This window comes from Oncorhynchus gorbuscha, linkage group LG25 (assembly GCF_021184085.1).
Source record: "Oncorhynchus gorbuscha isolate QuinsamMale2020 ecotype Even-year linkage group LG25, OgorEven_v1.0, whole genome shotgun sequence".
In the NCBI taxonomy this organism is placed as follows: Eukaryota; Metazoa; Chordata; class Actinopteri; order Salmoniformes; family Salmonidae; genus Oncorhynchus; species Oncorhynchus gorbuscha.
The window spans coordinates 5,496,601-5,513,695 of NC_060197.1; the positions used below are offsets into that span (position 1 = coordinate 5,496,601).

The 17,095-nt window shown below is 45.0% G+C and overlaps 1 protein-coding gene across 9 annotated transcripts in view; it reads left to right on the forward strand.

The window, feature by feature from the left end:
• LOC124014314 (liprin-alpha-2-like) overlaps positions 1 to 17,095 on the forward strand; it is a 261,318-nt gene that overhangs the window by 194,074 nt on the left and 50,149 nt on the right. For 4 of the 9 annotated variants that reach the window (XR_006835003.1, XM_046329158.1, XM_046329159.1 and 1 more), the window contains 10 exons: positions 3,235 to 3,345; positions 5,978 to 6,199; positions 7,032 to 7,178; positions 10,553 to 10,687; positions 11,960 to 12,043; positions 12,372 to 12,503; positions 12,611 to 12,673; positions 13,022 to 13,113; positions 14,309 to 14,447; positions 15,395 to 15,615. Coding sequence is in view for 8 of the 9 variants with exons in the window: in XM_046329158.1 (XP_046185114.1) it covers positions 3,235 to 3,345; positions 5,978 to 6,199; positions 7,032 to 7,178; positions 10,553 to 10,687; positions 11,960 to 12,043; positions 12,372 to 12,503; positions 12,611 to 12,673; positions 13,022 to 13,113; positions 14,309 to 14,447; positions 15,395 to 15,615 (1,346 nt within the window). In the remaining variant the exon portion in view is untranslated. Of the gene's footprint in view, positions 1 to 3,234; positions 3,346 to 5,977; positions 6,212 to 7,031; positions 7,179 to 10,552; positions 10,688 to 11,410; positions 11,498 to 11,959; positions 12,044 to 12,371; positions 12,504 to 12,610; positions 12,674 to 13,021; positions 13,120 to 14,308; positions 14,448 to 15,394; positions 15,616 to 17,095 lie in introns of all 9 variants that reach the window. The other 5 variants (XM_046329152.1, XM_046329153.1, XM_046329156.1 and 2 more) reach the window with 3 other exon arrangements.

The window sequence follows — 17,095 nt, forward strand, 5'->3', positions numbered from 1 at the left end:
TTGATGTCTCCTGGCGTCTCTGATGTCTCCTGGTGTCTCTTGATGTCTCTGGTGTCTCCTGGTGTCTCTGATGTCTCCTGGCGTCTCTGATGTCTCCTGGTGTCTCTTGATGTCTCTTGATGTCTCCTGGCGTCTCTGATGTCTCCTGGTGTCTCTTGATGTCTCTGGTGTCTCCTGGTGTTTCTGATGTCTCCTGGTGTCTCTGATGTCTCCTGGTGTCTCTTGATGTCTCTGGTGTCTCCTGGTGTTTCTGATGTCTCCTGGTGTCTCTGATGTCTCTGTCTCTTGATGACTCTGGTGTCTCCTGGTGTTTCTGATGTCTCCTGGTGTCTCCGTTGTCTCCTGGTGTCTCTGATGTTTTCTGGGCTTTGATGAGTTGAGATGAACTAATACTACATCAAAGGGAAAGATGGCCACTTTCAATTTGCTTCTGTAAATATTTTTCTAATTTGAGAGCAACCACAGCAGCAAGGCTCAGTCTATCATTTGTTATCCTGGGTGTCTGTCGGGAGGAGGTGTGTGCGTGCGTGCGTGCGTGCGTGCGTGCGTGCACCCCTTATGTCGAGAGCCAACCATTTGATCTCTGTACCTGAAAAATGATAGACGCTCCCCAATGTGCCAGCCAAAACATAAGAAGGTGTAATTGCATCCCTCATTAAAAGAATGGAGAGAAAGAGAGAGAGAGGCAGCAATATGCAACAGCAAGCAAATCCACTGTCTGTGGATGAAATCTCAAACCCCGTGCTGGGATGTTGTCGAGGCTTAATGTAAAGGGAAACCTCCATTGTAATTGTGGAATAATCCCTCCCTGCCCTTTGCCCTCTTAGAATGAAAATAATGTAATACTTGCGTCTAGTGAGTGCCTCCATCTGTGCTGTAAAAAGTGGTGTTTTATAGTTGTATAGCTTTAAGGCTATTTCTGACCAGTGTCAGAGGCAGTTATGTGTTGCATTTTCACATCAATCATTGTTTATTGATGGAGGTGTCATTGAATGCCCTCTAAGTCTTGAACGCAGCTCAACTGGAGCGGTTGGTGGAACACTTGGCAACCGTATTGGATTCTCTCACTGTGTTGTTTTATTGTGATGTCATCGCCTCCTTCTGAGAAATGTAATTATGTCGGTCTCTCCGGGGTGCAGACACAGCCAAGTCATAGATCTGGGACTCCCACAAATGGGAAGTGTCCACAAATATTCAGGCTTAACTTATTTATTGTAGACAGAGATGGCATTCCAATAGCAGTAATACTGATATACTGTGTGGTTTTTACTGATAAGGACTGGAGGGCCCTATTGCAGCACTGCCTCAGTCAGTACAGTAATATGATGTATTGCCATGTTTAGCAAAATACACTATTATACAGTAGATTCATGACTGTCATAGGCTGCTACACTATCCTTCCTGGATTGTTCTCTCAATCATTACCGTCATAATATTGCCGACTTGTCACACCCTGGCCATAGAGTGGCTTGTTATTCTATATTTTGGTTAGGCCAGGGTGTGACTAGGGTGGGCATTCTATGTTCTTTTTTCTATGTTTTTTTATTTCTTTGTTTTTGGCCCGGTATGGTTCTCAATCAGGGACAGCTGTCTGTCGTTGTCTCTGATTGAGAACCATACTTAGGTAGCTCTTGCCCACATGGGTTTTGTGGGTAGTTGCTTTCTGTGTTTGTGTCTGCACCAGACAGAACTGTTTCGGTTGTTCTCTTTGTTGTTTTGTCATTCAGTGTTCTGTTCTATTAAATAATGATGAACACGTACCACGCTGCACCTTGGTCCTCACCTTCTTCCACCAACAGCCGTTACACGTCTCCGATGGGGGGGGCTTGTTTCCTAAAACCTAAAATGAAAGCCTGAGATTAAAGCCTAAAATAACCTGTGATCAGTGGTAATAGCAGCATGCTGTCATTTTATTCACACTTCCATATCCTGTCTGTCTCCCAACTGGGTCTGTTCTTTATGGTAAATCTGGCGATGTCTGTGCTCATGATTACATAATAATGGATAGTGAGCACACCAATATTTGACTGTGTACTGGATGACAGGCTACAGGCATTTATGACAATGACATGGTGCATCTCTCTGCTGTAGTTATCATACAGTAAAATCACGGCTTTTCTACAAATATTTTCACACGCAAAAATATGACAGTTATGCAGAAAAATATATATGGTTAGCACATCATAAAACAATGACGGTTTTCTCCTAGTTTCAAGGTCTGGGAGGTTTCCCTGGAACTGACTTGTGAAGGCTGACCCTACAGGCATCATGTAGTCTCCCTGGTATTGCTGTCACTTGTGTTTAGTGATGGTGTAAAAGGGCATTAGAAGTGAGGGGGCTCCATAAAGGTTGTAGTCCAACAATTTGGACAATTATAGCTGCGTCTCTACCCGGCTATTTCCCCCCCTTCCTCCCCCTCTGAATGTCCGAATCAGCCGTCCCTGTCAGGGGAATCCTCAATATGCTTGTCATGTCACTGGTTTGTAGCCCCTGGCAACGTGATTAAGAGTGAACACCAGATACTTCAGGAGACAGAGATGAGGGGTTCGCTGAACAAGATAATCATAGTGATCACGTTAATACCTAGACATAATATGACATAGCTAGCTTCGTAATGTTCCAGAAATTCCTACACAGACAAGCTGTAACAGTAGGAAATAACCTGTTTGTGTTTTGGAAAGTGAATGAGATCCTGACCCTTGACCTTAATACATTTGCACATCAGTTGTATTCCCCTCAGGCACTGACAGGACAGCCCCATGCCTGGCCGGAGCTGACAATTGTGTGTGTGCGCGTGTGTGTGTGTGTGTGTGTGTGTATGCACATGTGCCTGCATGTGTGATTGACAGCTAGGCTGATCTCTGCTGTGTATTGTTATTCTAGACCTGTGTATTAATCTCTGTCCTGTGTCCCTATCTGTTTATTGTTATTCTAGACCTGTGTATTAATCTCTGTCCTGTGTCCCTCTCTGTGTATTGTTATTCTAGACATGTGCATTGATCTCTGTCCCGTGTCCCTCTCTGTGTATTGTTATTCTAGACCTGTGTATTAATCTCTGTCCTGTGTTCCTCTCTGTGTATTGTTATTCTAGACCTGTGTATTAATCTCTGTCCTGTGTTCCTCTCTGTGTATTGTTATTCTAGACCTGTGTATTAATCTCTGTCCTGTGTCCCTCTCTGTGTATTGTTATTCTAGACCTGTGTATTAATCTCTGTCCTGTGTCCCTCTCTGCAGATTGTGGCCTTACGGGAGCAGAATGCCCACATCCAGAGGAAGGTGGCGTCAGGGGACGGGTCAGAGGACATGCTGGAGGGCACTGATGCCAGCCAGAAGGTACATAGCAAGGTGGGCGTCCATTGTGTTTACTGTCCTTCTTTTTTTCCTGTCAATATCCACAGCTTTTTTTTGTTGATTATTTATCTCCTGTGTTACTATCATTACGTTGACAGGGCTAACACTCAACATTTCAGTTTTCACATCAACGTAAACGTGTGGGATATACAAGCCCCATTTTCATTGTTTCAGCACAGTTGTCCATTCATAGTCTGTGTTATCAGTATCATCGTGGTATCAAGCATGTTATCACTTCACTAGCTCGATAGATACAGGCCTTCACTGTCAGCACAGTGTTTTTGAGCAGCCAGCTAGGCAGCGTGATGGACACCCACAATCAGGTGATGTGTACTGTCTATGACCCCACCAGATTCCATTATACTGGAGCTCCCAAACCTCTGACTACATCTGAATACAAATGGTCTGAGATCAAATGTCCCATAATGCATCCACACTTCCATGATTAGTCAGACCAGAGTGAAGCACAGTACCTTGAGCAGTCAAAGCGTAGAGAATTTCCCAATCCTCTCAGATATCAATACAGCACTTAGAATGCTGTGTTGGTTTGGATGTGAGCCGAATCTCTAGGCTCGTGGATGAGCTGCACCTCGTGATGGGGACGCGTTGTCAGGAGTGTACGATTCAGTTGAGTGGGCGACAGCTGTCTGTGGCCTGTCACTCTACAGAGTAGGGGGGTGGGGATGAGGGTGGTTGGAAGGTTGAAACTCCCCGTCACACACACCCTCCTTGGGGTTAGTGAGAGGGGAGTCACTCACTTTCACCATGCTGAGGTTTGAAGAGGTAGTCATGGCAGCCTCTTAAGGTTCCATCCAGAGGTAGTCATGGCAGCCTCGTTAAGGTTCCATCCAGAGGTAGTGACACGGTTGATCTGCAGGGCTAGTTTCTCCCGGTAGGCAGGTTAGAGCCCTCCTCTCCGTCTCACTGCTCCTGGGTAGAAGGGTGTTGGAGTAGAGTGAACACACAGGCTAACGCCATCGTCAGGCTGTCGTCACCCATGTGACAGGTGGAGGGGGGTGTGTGTTGTGTGGGTGCACGTGTTGCGCCTGAATGAACCAACAGGTCACATCATGACGCGGGGCATAGAGCTAGCTTTACCTGACGGGCCTGCTAATACAGGCAGACAGCCGTGGCCTTTCCCTTCACTCTCAGTATCAACCACTTTTCTGCACTTCTAACCATCAAGGCCTCAATATTATATAGTGATCGAATAGTAAAACCAAGAAGATTTAACCATAGAGGTGATCTTTTACAGTTAGCAATTTCAAAAGATAACAATAAAACCTAAGTTAGGCCAGCTTTTACTGACATGCCCAAGCTATGGCTGTTGGACTCCCCCACTTCAATTTAGCAGCGCTGTAAAGTTGCTGTGATATATAGACAGCTAGACGTATAAAACGGGTCTAATTTAGCAAAAGGAACCGGTGCACAGTAGCTCGTGCCCTACCAGATCAATCTGCCTCGATGGAGAAACAATGTTTAACTCCATGTCAATCCCTCCTAAAGGCATTGTTACGAGTGTCAAGTCCACCTCGTCCACAACTGGATAACTTCCCTGCAGGCTTTACGACTATACTCTCAGACGCTACGCAATTAAGTTTTTATTTCGAGAACCGGCTGTATAACTTGTTATCTCTGGGAAAATTTCAAACCAGCCTGCACTAAAAGCCAAGCTAAGATAAATCCCAAGGTTTGTCCATTATGAGAGTAGACTGTTGTGTTGGTATTTAAACCAGTGGGCTGATTTAATGGGGCCTGTTGCCTTACACAGTGAATCATTGATCACAGGCAGTAGGGAGAGAGGCCCAATTAGGGATGTCTGGTCAGATGGATGGGTACGGATGGGCAGCTGGCCCTGATACATGAGGATGGGTAGAGGAGGGAGAGAGAGGGGGGTGGGGGTAGGAGAAAGAGAGAAGGGCACGAGAGATGGGAGAGGAGAGACCGATAGACAGAGAGAGGGAGAGGAAAAGAAACTCCCCCCCCCTCTCTCTCTCTCTCTCTGTGTCTCTCTCTCCCTCTGTGTCTCTCTCTCTCTATCCCTCCCTCCCATAGTCAAACCAAATCATATTCCTAATGCTAGTGCCAAACCAATCTCTCAATGCAGTCTGGAGTAATCTTTATAGTGCCTCCGTCACCCTGGCTGTGTGTCCATCTGAAATTAAACCAGAATAGGGGGCCAACAACCTCCAGGTCCTAAATGTGTTAGAGCTCTAATGCTATCTTTCTCCACCGGGAAATGCAGAGGTCTGAAGAGGGATCTAGTCTGATTCAAGGCCCTCTCAGCCTGTACTTCAGCACTCACTGCAGAAGGCTTGACTGGAAATTATGTTTCAACTCATCCATTTCAATTCTGCTAGCTGAAACAGTTTGTGTCATGGGACCTAACTGACATAAAGCATCCTTGAGTTGGTAGAAAAGCGCCGTATTACAAGGTTAAGGTCAATTCCATTATTTCAAATAAATCAATCCACAAATAAACAGAAATTGCTGAAAAGCTTTTTTGAAATCCATTTAGAAATTCATAAGGCCTTTTGATTCATTACTTAGCTCCTGATTTGACTGAATGGAAATGGACTTTACACAGTAAGAGCCTCTCTCATTCCCTCTCCCCCTGGTCCTCCAGCGCCTGTCCAACGGCTCCATGGAATCGGCCCATGAGGCCAGCCAGGTGGTGGAGCTGCAGGACCTGCTGGAGAAGCAGAACTATGAGCTGGCCCAGATGAAGGAGCGCATGTCCTCCCTGTCGTCCCGCGTCTCCGAGGTGGAGCAGGAGCTGGACACCGCGCGCAAGGACCTCATTAAGACAGAGGAGATGAGTACCAAGTACCAGAGGGACATCAAAGAGGTGAGGAGAGAGGTACATTCAAATGAGATGCACCCACTCTCTCAGGAGAGACACACACGCGCACTGTTAGTTGAGAGTTAGGGTTGTTGAGAACATACATTAACAAGCATAAGGGAAATATGCATTCACTCCCTCAACCTCCTCTCTGATGACTTAGAGGAGTTACTGCCTCAGACAATCTGGATGGTTCTTGGAAAAGTCATGTATCCAGGCTTCTTTCTACACATTGGTACTTAGAGATGGTCTCTTCTCATCTGTCCTGTGCTATAGGCAGACCATTATAGTCACACAATCACTGGCCCCTCTGATTTGGAGGAGAATTGAATATCTATCCAGTGATGTGAATCAGAATGTGACCTGGCTCTTGGTCCACCTAGCTAGCGGCTAGCCCTGGTTGAGATTGCTATTGATTGCTAATGATGATGGCAGGCTGGGCTCAGGGAGTGAGATCCAGCTAGTACACTGATCTCAGATCCTTTATCAGCCCAGCCCTCTTAAGTAATTACCACTGTCTGAGAACAGTGTTATATCATGACAACACTGGAGGACATTTCCTTCCCCTCTATACACACACTCACTGAGACTCCATACAGGAAATTAAACGTAGGAGATTTAGGGAGATACGGTTTGTGCTGTTGAGAAGGAAATGTATTCAACTGTTTGTGTGTGTGTGTGTGTGTGTGTGTGTGTGTGTGTGTGTGTGTGTGTGTGTGTGTGTGTGTGTGTGTGTGTGTGTGTGTGTGTGTGTGTGTGTGTGTGTGTGTGTGTGTGTGTGTGTGTGTGTGTGTGTGTGTGTGTGTGTGTGTGTGTGTGTGTGCGTGACTGACTACAGGCTATGTGTCAGAAGGAGGACATGGAAGAGAGGATCGTCACTCTGGAGAAGCGGTACCTCAGCGCCCAGAGAGAGTCCACCTCCCTGCACGACATCAGTGACAAACTGGAGAATGAGCTGGCCAATAAGGAAGCCTTCCTCAGACAGGTCACTTACCCTCTTCCACCAATCGTAACTTGAACCATTAGAGTGGTGGGGGAGCTGGGGGGATACAAAACTGAACTAAGATCAGCTTCTGAGGGATACTTTAACCTACAGCTGTGGTCCCCACTGACCCAATTTAAACCTTTGGTTTTAGGGTCTCAACCCAGAAGGAATCAGAAGTCTCCCCACCTTGGGTTCCACCCACCTAGAAAAAACATGCCCTTTAGTACATGTTATTGCTAAGGCAAAACTCAATTCCATCTGCCGTCTCTGGTTGAACAAAACTCAATTCCATCTGGCGTCTCTGGTTTAACAAAACTCAATTCCATCTGGCGTCTCTGGTTTAACAAAACTCAACTCTATCTGGCGTCTCTGGTTTAACAAAACTCAATTCCATCTGGTATCTCTGGTTTAACAAAACTCAATTCCATCTGTCGCCTCTGGTTTAATAAAACTCAATTCCATCTGGCGTCTCTGGTTTAACAAAACTCAATTCCATCTGGTATCTCTGGTTTAACAAAACTCAATTCCATCTGTCGTCTCTGGTTTAATAAAACTCAATTCCATCTGGCGTCTCTGGTTTAACAAAACTCAATCCCATCTGGCGTCTCTGGTTTAACAAAACTCAATCCCATCTGGCGTCTCTGGTTTAAAGGAGATCTCCATGGGCTCAGGAGGCTGATCGTTCTATACATTAAGGGAGTACCGTAGTTACAATAGCATACATATTTGCTGAAATCCCCTGCGATCTGAAGAATAACACAGCGTTCGTTGCCAGTAGTGGATCAAGGAGAACTCTCGTCTTTGATTAATAAGAGTTTAGAACATTCTGAAACGAGAGGACATCTTGACATTGTGTTTAACTCCAGCTGAGTCGTTTGCGTATGGGTCAGGGTTTTTATTGTAGTTACTTGAAGATGCTGTGTGGGTGGATGTGCATGGTTTCTGTGCCTGAGTTATTTGGTATTGTGAATAATGTTATGGTTAAGGAGGGGGAGCAATCACAGATACAGCACCAACAGCTGAGCTCAAGGCAGATGGATTTTCATAAATTTGTATTGCCAAGCTATAGAGAACACACACACACACACACACACACACACACACACACACACACACACACACACACACACACACACACACACACACACACACACACACACACACACACACACACACACACACACACACACACACACACACACACACACAAGAATCCGCATTGCTAGACAGAAAGTACTCCGTGCACATTTAAGCAATAAGGAGGTGTGGTATATGGACACCGGCTAAGGGCTGTTTTTATGTACGTTGCAATGTGGAGTAACTGGACACAGCCCTTAGCCGTGGTATATTGTCCATATACCACAAACCCCCGAGGAGCCTTATTGCTATTATAAACTGGTTATCAACGTTATCAGAGCAGTAAAACTAAACGTTTTGTCATACCCGTGGTATACGGTCTGATATGTCAGCCAATCAGCATTCAGGGTTCAAACCACCCAGTTTATCAAATGAAATAAACCATAAGCAATTTTCATGTGCAATTTTCTAAACTTACATTTCTAATCCAATGTTTGCCCTTGGTTTGCCTCTGGCATCGGTCCCTTGATTCTTTCCGATGGCATCCTGGCCCATTCCCTTGCCACTAGGAAATTTGGGCTAAGTCTAACTCTGAACTTCAATCAGGGAGCGTTGAATGATACTCCATCCTACAGAATTCTCAGAGCATACAGAAATAAAGCCCCCCCCATGGACCCAGCACTCACATCACACCACCACCCCTGCTGATCTGGTTTTTCGTGTTGCCTTGCCAATGGCCTAGCCCCAGGGCCTTGGCACTGACTGTTGGAGATGAGCCACTCAGGAGAGACGAAAAGGGGAGACAGAAAGATTGAAGGAAGGATGGAGAGCGAGAGAGGATGCCGGGAATAATTGTTTTTCTCCCAAAGCTGGGTGCTGGGCCTGTAAATACATACAGTAGTAGTAAACACACAGTATTGCAGAGAGACACACACACACAGAGAGCCCTGATCTGGCCGCTCCAGGCCCCCCACGGCCCCTAGCCCACTCATGTCTAATTACTGGGTATGGGCTGCCAAGGCCAATGCTATAGGGGGGACTGGAGCTTCTGTTGCTGGTGGAGACAGCTGCCGGATAGTTCCTGGAAATGGAACAGACTGAAACTGAGCAGAGCCAGGAGGAAGATTGACTGGGACATAGGGAAATAGAGGTTTCACTTTGTCTCTACTGCTGTACCTTACATGATGTATACTAGGAGTCTGCATCTTTTCCTTTCAAGACGATTCAATACATATCTAGATACAAGGCCTCCAATATGATATAGGATTCATTTAGTTTGAAACGATTCGGTGCACTTCGGTTTGAGGAGAGAACGAATCGATGCGATTTGATGCGGTACGATTAGATGCAGAAACATTTGTTGCATAAACACATTCATTTTCACATTCAATATCTGCTGCTGATGGAGCTCATGAGCTGGACCTCTCTGAGCTGAATCTGTCTAAGTCTGAGTTTGAAGGTAGGCCTACATCCACAGGTACACCTCCAATTGACTCAAATTATGTCAATTAGCCTATCGGAAGCTTATAAAGCCATGACATCATTTTCTGGAATTTTCCAAGCTGTTTAACGGCACAGTCAACTTTAAAAAAGTGTATATTAACATCTAACCCACTGGAATTGTGATATAGTGAATTATAAGTGAAATAATCTGTCTGTAAACAATTGTTGGGAAAAATGACCTGGTGTCATGCACAAAGTAGATGTCCTAACCGACTTGCCAAAACTATAGTTTGTTAACAAGAAATTTATGGAGTGGTTTAAAAATGAGTTTTAATGACTCCAACCTAAGAATATGTAAACTTCCGACTTCAACTGTACATGCAGTTGGACACTGAACGAGAGGACGCATCAGCTGTCGCTAAAGATGAGAGGTGTTTTCAGAAGATAGAATGTAATATGAGCAGAACATTTTAGTGAACCAGCAATTCATAACGTTTCAATAGATTTTCTGAATGATCCATGCTGCATTTGGATCGGTTTAGGGTCCGCGGAACAATGCACTTGTATCTTAAACATTTGATTAGGGACCTGATGTGTATCATTACATCCCTAAAGTTTTCTCTATGTAGTAGAAGGTTGTCTGTGTTTCTGATATAGAATGACTTCAGTATATATGCTGTATTCTGTTCTATATGTATTACATGTGACTTAGTCTGTCCAGAAATACTCGGAAAGCTCTCTTGAGATTGGCATTGAGTGGTACTCCATGTGTGATATGGGTCGAGGTCATAAGTCACAATGTTTCCCCCTGTGTGTATGTGCTTGTTTCCCTGTGTGTGTGTATGTGTGTGCAGATGGAGGATAAGAACAGGCAGCTGCTGGAGCGTTTGGAGATAGCAGAGCAGAAGCTGCAGCAGACCATGAGAAAGGCTGAGACCCTGCCAGAGGTGGAGGCTGAGCTGGCCCAGAGGATAGCAGCACTCACCAAGGTGAGAGGACACACACACACACATACACGGTCACACACACATAAACACACTTGTATGCATGCAGACACAGACGCAGCACACATTGCTCCCATCATTAAAGTAACTCCAGTGCTTCCAGTTTTCTATGAAATATGACCTAAAATGAAATACAATATGAGTGAAATAGTTTCCTTCCCAAAAATGTTTTAAATTATTATGTTAAAAAGCATATTTTGTGTTGGAATGTTATGGGCATACCACAACAACTGAATGGTGTGGGCGTATACCAGTCATATAAAATATTCATGCAAGTAGACCGCTGATTGGCCAGCTCATCCTCCACGAGGAAATATCAAGCATTTTTGAAACAGTCTGTTTGAGATACAAGTTTGAGGTGGGGTTTTGTATGTGTTCTTTTCCAATTTATGCTTTGGCCACAAATACAAGGGATGAGGATGAGTAGGATGAGTCAACAAAATGATTTGGGTATCAGTTAACAGAATATGAACTTTTAAAAGTCAGATTGTCACTGGACAGTTACTTTAACCACTCCATCATATTCTAGGAGAGGTCATTTCAAAACTGCTTATGTATAACTGATTATCATCATACATGTAGAATATTCCAGAGTGAGTCTTTTCAATGATGTGTTGTTTGTTATGTGTTAGTACTGTATGTGCAGGCTATGCATGCGATCACCTCTGACCCTGTGATATGTTCCTCTCCTCTCCTGCTGCCCCATAGTCTGACTCGAGCTCCGCCTCCTCTCCTGATGATTATCAGTTTGTTATGGAAGCTAAACTCCAAGACATGAACTCCATTCTTAGGAAGGTAGTCCCACAGGGTGCCACAGTACTGTCGCTAACTACAATAATACATTTTTTTTTTCAATTGAAAAAAATCCTTGCTGGTTTTATTTCTTTCTGTTGTCACGAGTCATTGTACTGAGATTGCTTGTGGGGGATATTTGTTTTTCCTTGTGTCCGTAGGCAGGGTTGAAACTGTGGGGATAGCTGCATGTCACTGGCTGGGCTCATTGCTAGTAGACTTAACTGCTGCAGCAACTGCTTGTGACCTGGCCCTTCTCTCACCTCTCTCTCTCTACCTGTGCTTTGGTGATCTATCTGTTCCATCTGAGACTGGAGGAGTAGAGGCTTTTGGCTCTGTCTTGTCTTGTTGCCCCTGCATTATGTGTCTGTGTTGCCCTCCATGGCTGCTAAACTGGCGGGTCACTGTGCCCCCTGCCCCCCTTTCTCTCTCCCCCCACCCCTGTCTGTGTGGTGGCCCCTGCAGGCGGAGGAGCGCCACGGCAGTATCGAGGAACGCATGAGGCACCTGGAGGGCCAGCTGGAGGAGAAGCACCAGGAGTTGCTCAGAGTGAGTCACCCCCAGGGGACTATGATAACATGCTAGGCTAGGTTATGCTACATGATGCTACATTTCACCTATTCACTGACCATGGGCAGCCTAGCATGCTAGATGCCATAAGGCTAGTATGCTAGATTAAGCTACATGCTGCCCATCACAGCCTGGCTTCATTGCACCTGCTGCTCATAGATGTTTAAGAGAATGACTTTGCATTATCCAGATGACTTGTTTCAGTATTTTACAACATTAGAGTGGTTAGAAAATGCACTCGTGTGGTAAGACATACTGTCAAGCTTCTGCTTTTGAAAGTCACACACTGTATTTTTTTCCCCCTCAGGCTCGGCAGAGAGAAAAGATGAACGAGGAACACAACAAGCGCCTGTCGGACACGGTGGACAGACTTCTCACAGAGTCCAACGAACGTCTTCAGCTCCACCTGAAAGAGAGGATGGCTGCTCTGGAGGAGAAGGTTAAACATGGAGACCACATCAATACCAATATGTCCTAAAGTTTTATTTCAGATGAATTTGAGGAAATGTCCATAGATTGACTGGAATACTTCCCTTTCCATTTCAGAACGTTTTAATACAAGACTCGGAAGGCTACAGAAAACAGTACGAGGATTCAATCCATGAAAAAGTAAATCCCCCAGATCAGAAGTTATTACATTTTTCTCTCCCTCAGTTTTGAATTTTACATGAGGTTGGTTTAATAAAGTGCTTTTTAATAGATGATCTGGGTGTTGGACTTTGGGTTTAATTTGTTATCATCTTCTCCATTGAATATTCACAAGAAACCGTTGCTCTCGGTTCAGATAGTGAGATAGAAATCCATAACCAGGCAGAGTACGAGAACTGACGAGCAAGTGCTGTCCAATCATGTTGTGGAGATTGAAATTGCATTCCAAGGTTTTACAGTAATGAATAAGAAACTTCACAAGGTTTTCTATCCACCTCATGTTGTCCCTGTTTCCCGGCTTCCCTCCAGACTCATCTGGCAGATGAGATAGACAAGCTGAGATCAGAGTTGGACCAGTTCCGACTGAGAACAGGCTCACTCACAGAACCCACTCTGTCACGGTATGGGTGAGTTTGTAGGACTGTGTGTGTGTGTGTGTGTGTGTGTGTGTGTGTGTGTGTGTGTGTGTGTGTGTGTGTGTGTGTGTGTGTGTGTGTGTGTGTGTGTGTGTGTGTGTGTGTGTGTGTGTGTGTGTGTGTGTGTGTGTGTGTGTGTGTGTGTGTATACTGAGTGTACAAAACATTATGAACACCTTCCTAATATTGAGTTGCATGGACTCTACAAGGTGTCGAAAGCGTTCCACAGGGATGCTGGCCCATGTTGACTCCAATGCTTCTCACAGTTTTTTCAAGTTGGCTGGATGTCCTTTGGGTGGTGGACCATTCTTGATACACACCATTCTTGATACAAAACCCAGCACAGTTGCAGTTCTTGACACAAACCAGTGCCCCTGGCACCTACTACCATATCCTGTTCCATTGCACTTAAATATTTTGTCTTGCCCATTGGCACACAAGGCACACATACACAATCCATGTCTCAACGCTTAAAAATCCTTCTTTAACCTGTCTACTCCCCTTCATCTACACTGATTTGAAGGGATCATGGCTTTCACCTGGATTCACCAGGTTATTCTATGTCATGGAAAGAGCAGGTGTCATTAATGTTTGGTACTCTCTCTGTGTGTGTGTGTGTGTGTGTGTGTGTGTGTGTGTGTGTGTGTGTGTGTGTGTGTGTGTGTGTGTGTGTGTGTGTGTGTGTGTGTGTGTGTGTGTGTGTGTGTGTGTGTGTGTGTGTGTGTGTGTGTGGGGGATTACTTTTTTTTTCCACTGACAAAATGTGTGATAAAGTCAAAATAACTGGGCTGGAGTTCTGTGATGACAGCAGCTGTCATGATCTCCTGATTGTCCTCTTCAGTCACAACTCATTAGAAAAGCAATTTGCCACCGGTTGAAAACCACACAAGCACTGACTGTTGATTCCTTACAAATTGTCTGATGCGTCACACCACTGTCTTCCTACTAGATAAACAAGCAGGCCATTTTAAACAAGCAGATCCTCTTGGTTTTGGTATTATTCTTTGCACAATATCTGCAATTTCAATACTGCCTTCAGTTTGAACAAAGTTGATGTTACGGTGACTGACATGCGTGTTCTGTCTCGCTCTATCTATCTATCTATCTATCTATCTATCTATCTATCTATCTATCTATCTATCTATCTATCTATCTATCTATCTATCTATCTATCTATCAGGTCTCACCTGGACACATCGGGGGAGCTCCGATTCTCCCTTGGCTCCCTGGCTGAGACCCAGTCAGACCACTACCGGTCAGCCAAGGTCATCCGCAGGCCCAGGAGAGGACGCATGGGTCTCCACAGGGACGAGAGCAAGGTCAGGAACTAGACTCTCTCTGGTCAGCCCTGGCTGAGGTAGAGGCAGTACCAGGTCTATTCTATCCATTAAGCCGGGAGAGCTTAAACAAGTACAGATAAAGTCTTTGAACTCAGGTCTGTATGACATACATGGTTGCATGGAGCCAGACTGTTAGCATTAGGGAAAACTGTTGGAGATGGGTATGATTGGTTAGCATTAGCATGACAGAGGGAAAACTGTTGGAGATGGGTATGATTGGTTAGCATTAGCATGACAGAGGGAAAACTGTTGGAGATGGGTATGATTGGTTAGCATTAGCATGACAGAGGGAAAACTGTTGGAGATGGGTATGATTGGTTAGCATTAGCATGACAGAGGGAAAACTGTTGGAGATGGGTATGATTGATTAGCATGACAGAGAGAAACCTGTTGGAGATGGGTATGATTGGTTAGCATTAGCATGACAGAGGGAAAACTGTTGGAGATGGTTGTGATTGGTTAGCATTGCCTTTGAGGATCATTGTTATAAAGTACTATTGTTACAGTGCCTCAGGATTGAAGACTGCAATAACCTGGAGATAAATACTGACATTCAGCAGTAATCTTAGAAGCATGTTTTAGCATATAATGGCTTGTTAAGATACTTTGGGACATATTAAAAGTCAGGCCTCATTATTTTGTCTGATGAAAGGTGAATTAGTGGAGACATTTTAAGCTCCCTGAAGCTGACAGCTTAGCCAATTATTTTATACAACCAAAATACTGCATTGAATGCATTAATCATAATGTGTGCTGTAATATTTGTATAGTGCAAAAACATATTCAAGTCTCTTCACATTAAACTTTCACATCTCTCTACAGTTATGTCATCCTGCCCATGATGTTTTACCAGGATTACCTCAAGAACACTCCCTTCCCTTGATTACTGCACACTTCTGTATCTGTAAACCCTCCCTCCCCTACAGGCTAAGTCACTGGGGGAGCACGAGTGGCGCTCTCAGCAGCTAGGCATCCTGGGTAGCCACCCCTTTGAGAGTGAGATGTCTGACATGTCGGACATTGATGACGATGACCGGGAGACCATGTTCAGCTCCATGGACCTGCTGTCCCCCGGCGGTCACTCAGACGCCCAGACCCTAGCCATGATGCTGCAGGAGCAGCTGGACGCCATTAACAAAGAGATACGGTACGGGACCTTAACCTTGCTCTTATTGGACAGACCATGCTAGGGACCAGACATTTACCTGAATTTAACCCTGCTCTTATTGGACAGACCATGCTAGGGACTAGACATTTACCTGACCTTAACCCTGCTCTAATTGGACAGCCCATGCTAAGGACCAGACATTTACCTGAATTTAACCCTGCTCTTATTGGACAGACCATGCTAGGGACTAGACATTTACCTGACCTTAACCCTGCTCTAATTGGACAGCCCATGCTAAGGACCAGACATTTACCTGAATTTAACCCTGCTCTTATTGGACAGACCATGCTAGGGACTAGACATTTACCTGACCTTAACCCTGCTCTAATTGGACAGCCCATGCTAGGGACCAGACATTTACCTGAATTTAACCCTGCTCTTATTGGACAGACCATGCTAGGGACTAGACATTTACCTGACCTTAACCCTGCTCTAATTGGACAGCCCATGCTAAGGACCAGACATTTACCTGAATTTAACCCTGCTCTTATTGGACAGACCATGCTAGGGACTAGACATTTACCTGACCTTAACCCTGCTCTAATTGGACAGCCCATGCTAAGGACCAGACATTTACCTGAATTTAACCCTGCTCTTATTGGACAGACCATGCTAGGGACTAGACATTTACCTGACCTTAACCCTGCTCTAATTGGACAGCCCATGCTAAGGACCAGACATTTACCTGACCTTAACCCTGATTTATTTGGACAGACCATGCTAGGGACTAGACATTTACCTGACCTTAAACCCTGCTGTTTTTGGACAGACCATGCTAGGGACCAGACATTTACCTGACCTTAACCCTGCTCTAATTGGACAGCCCATGCTAAGGACCAGACATTTACCTGAATTTAACCCTGCTCTTATTGGACAGACCATGCTAGGGACTAGACATTTACCTGACCTTAACCCTGCTCTAATTGGACAGCCCATGCTAAGGACCAGACATTTACCTGAATTTAACCCTGCTCTTATTGGACAGACCATGCTAGGGACTAGACATTTACCTGACCTTAACCCTGCTCTAATTGGACAGCCCATGCTAAGGACCAGACATTTACCTGACCTTAACCCTGATTTATTTGGACAGACCATGCTAGGGACTAGACATTTACCTGACCTTAAACCCTGCTGTTTTTGGACAGACCATGCTAGGGACTAGACATTTACCTGACCTTAACCCTGCTCTAATTGGACAGCCCATGCTAAGGACCAGACATTTACCTGAATTTAACCCTGCTCTTATTGGACAGACCATGCTAGGGACTAGACATTTACCTGACCTTAACCCTGCTCTAATTGGACAGCCCATGCTAAGGACCAGACATTTACCTGACCTTAACCCTGATTTATTTGGACAGACCATGCTAGGGACTAGACATTTACCTGACCTTAAACCCTGCTGTTTTTGGACAGACCATGCTAGGGACCAGACATTTACCTGACCTTAACCCTG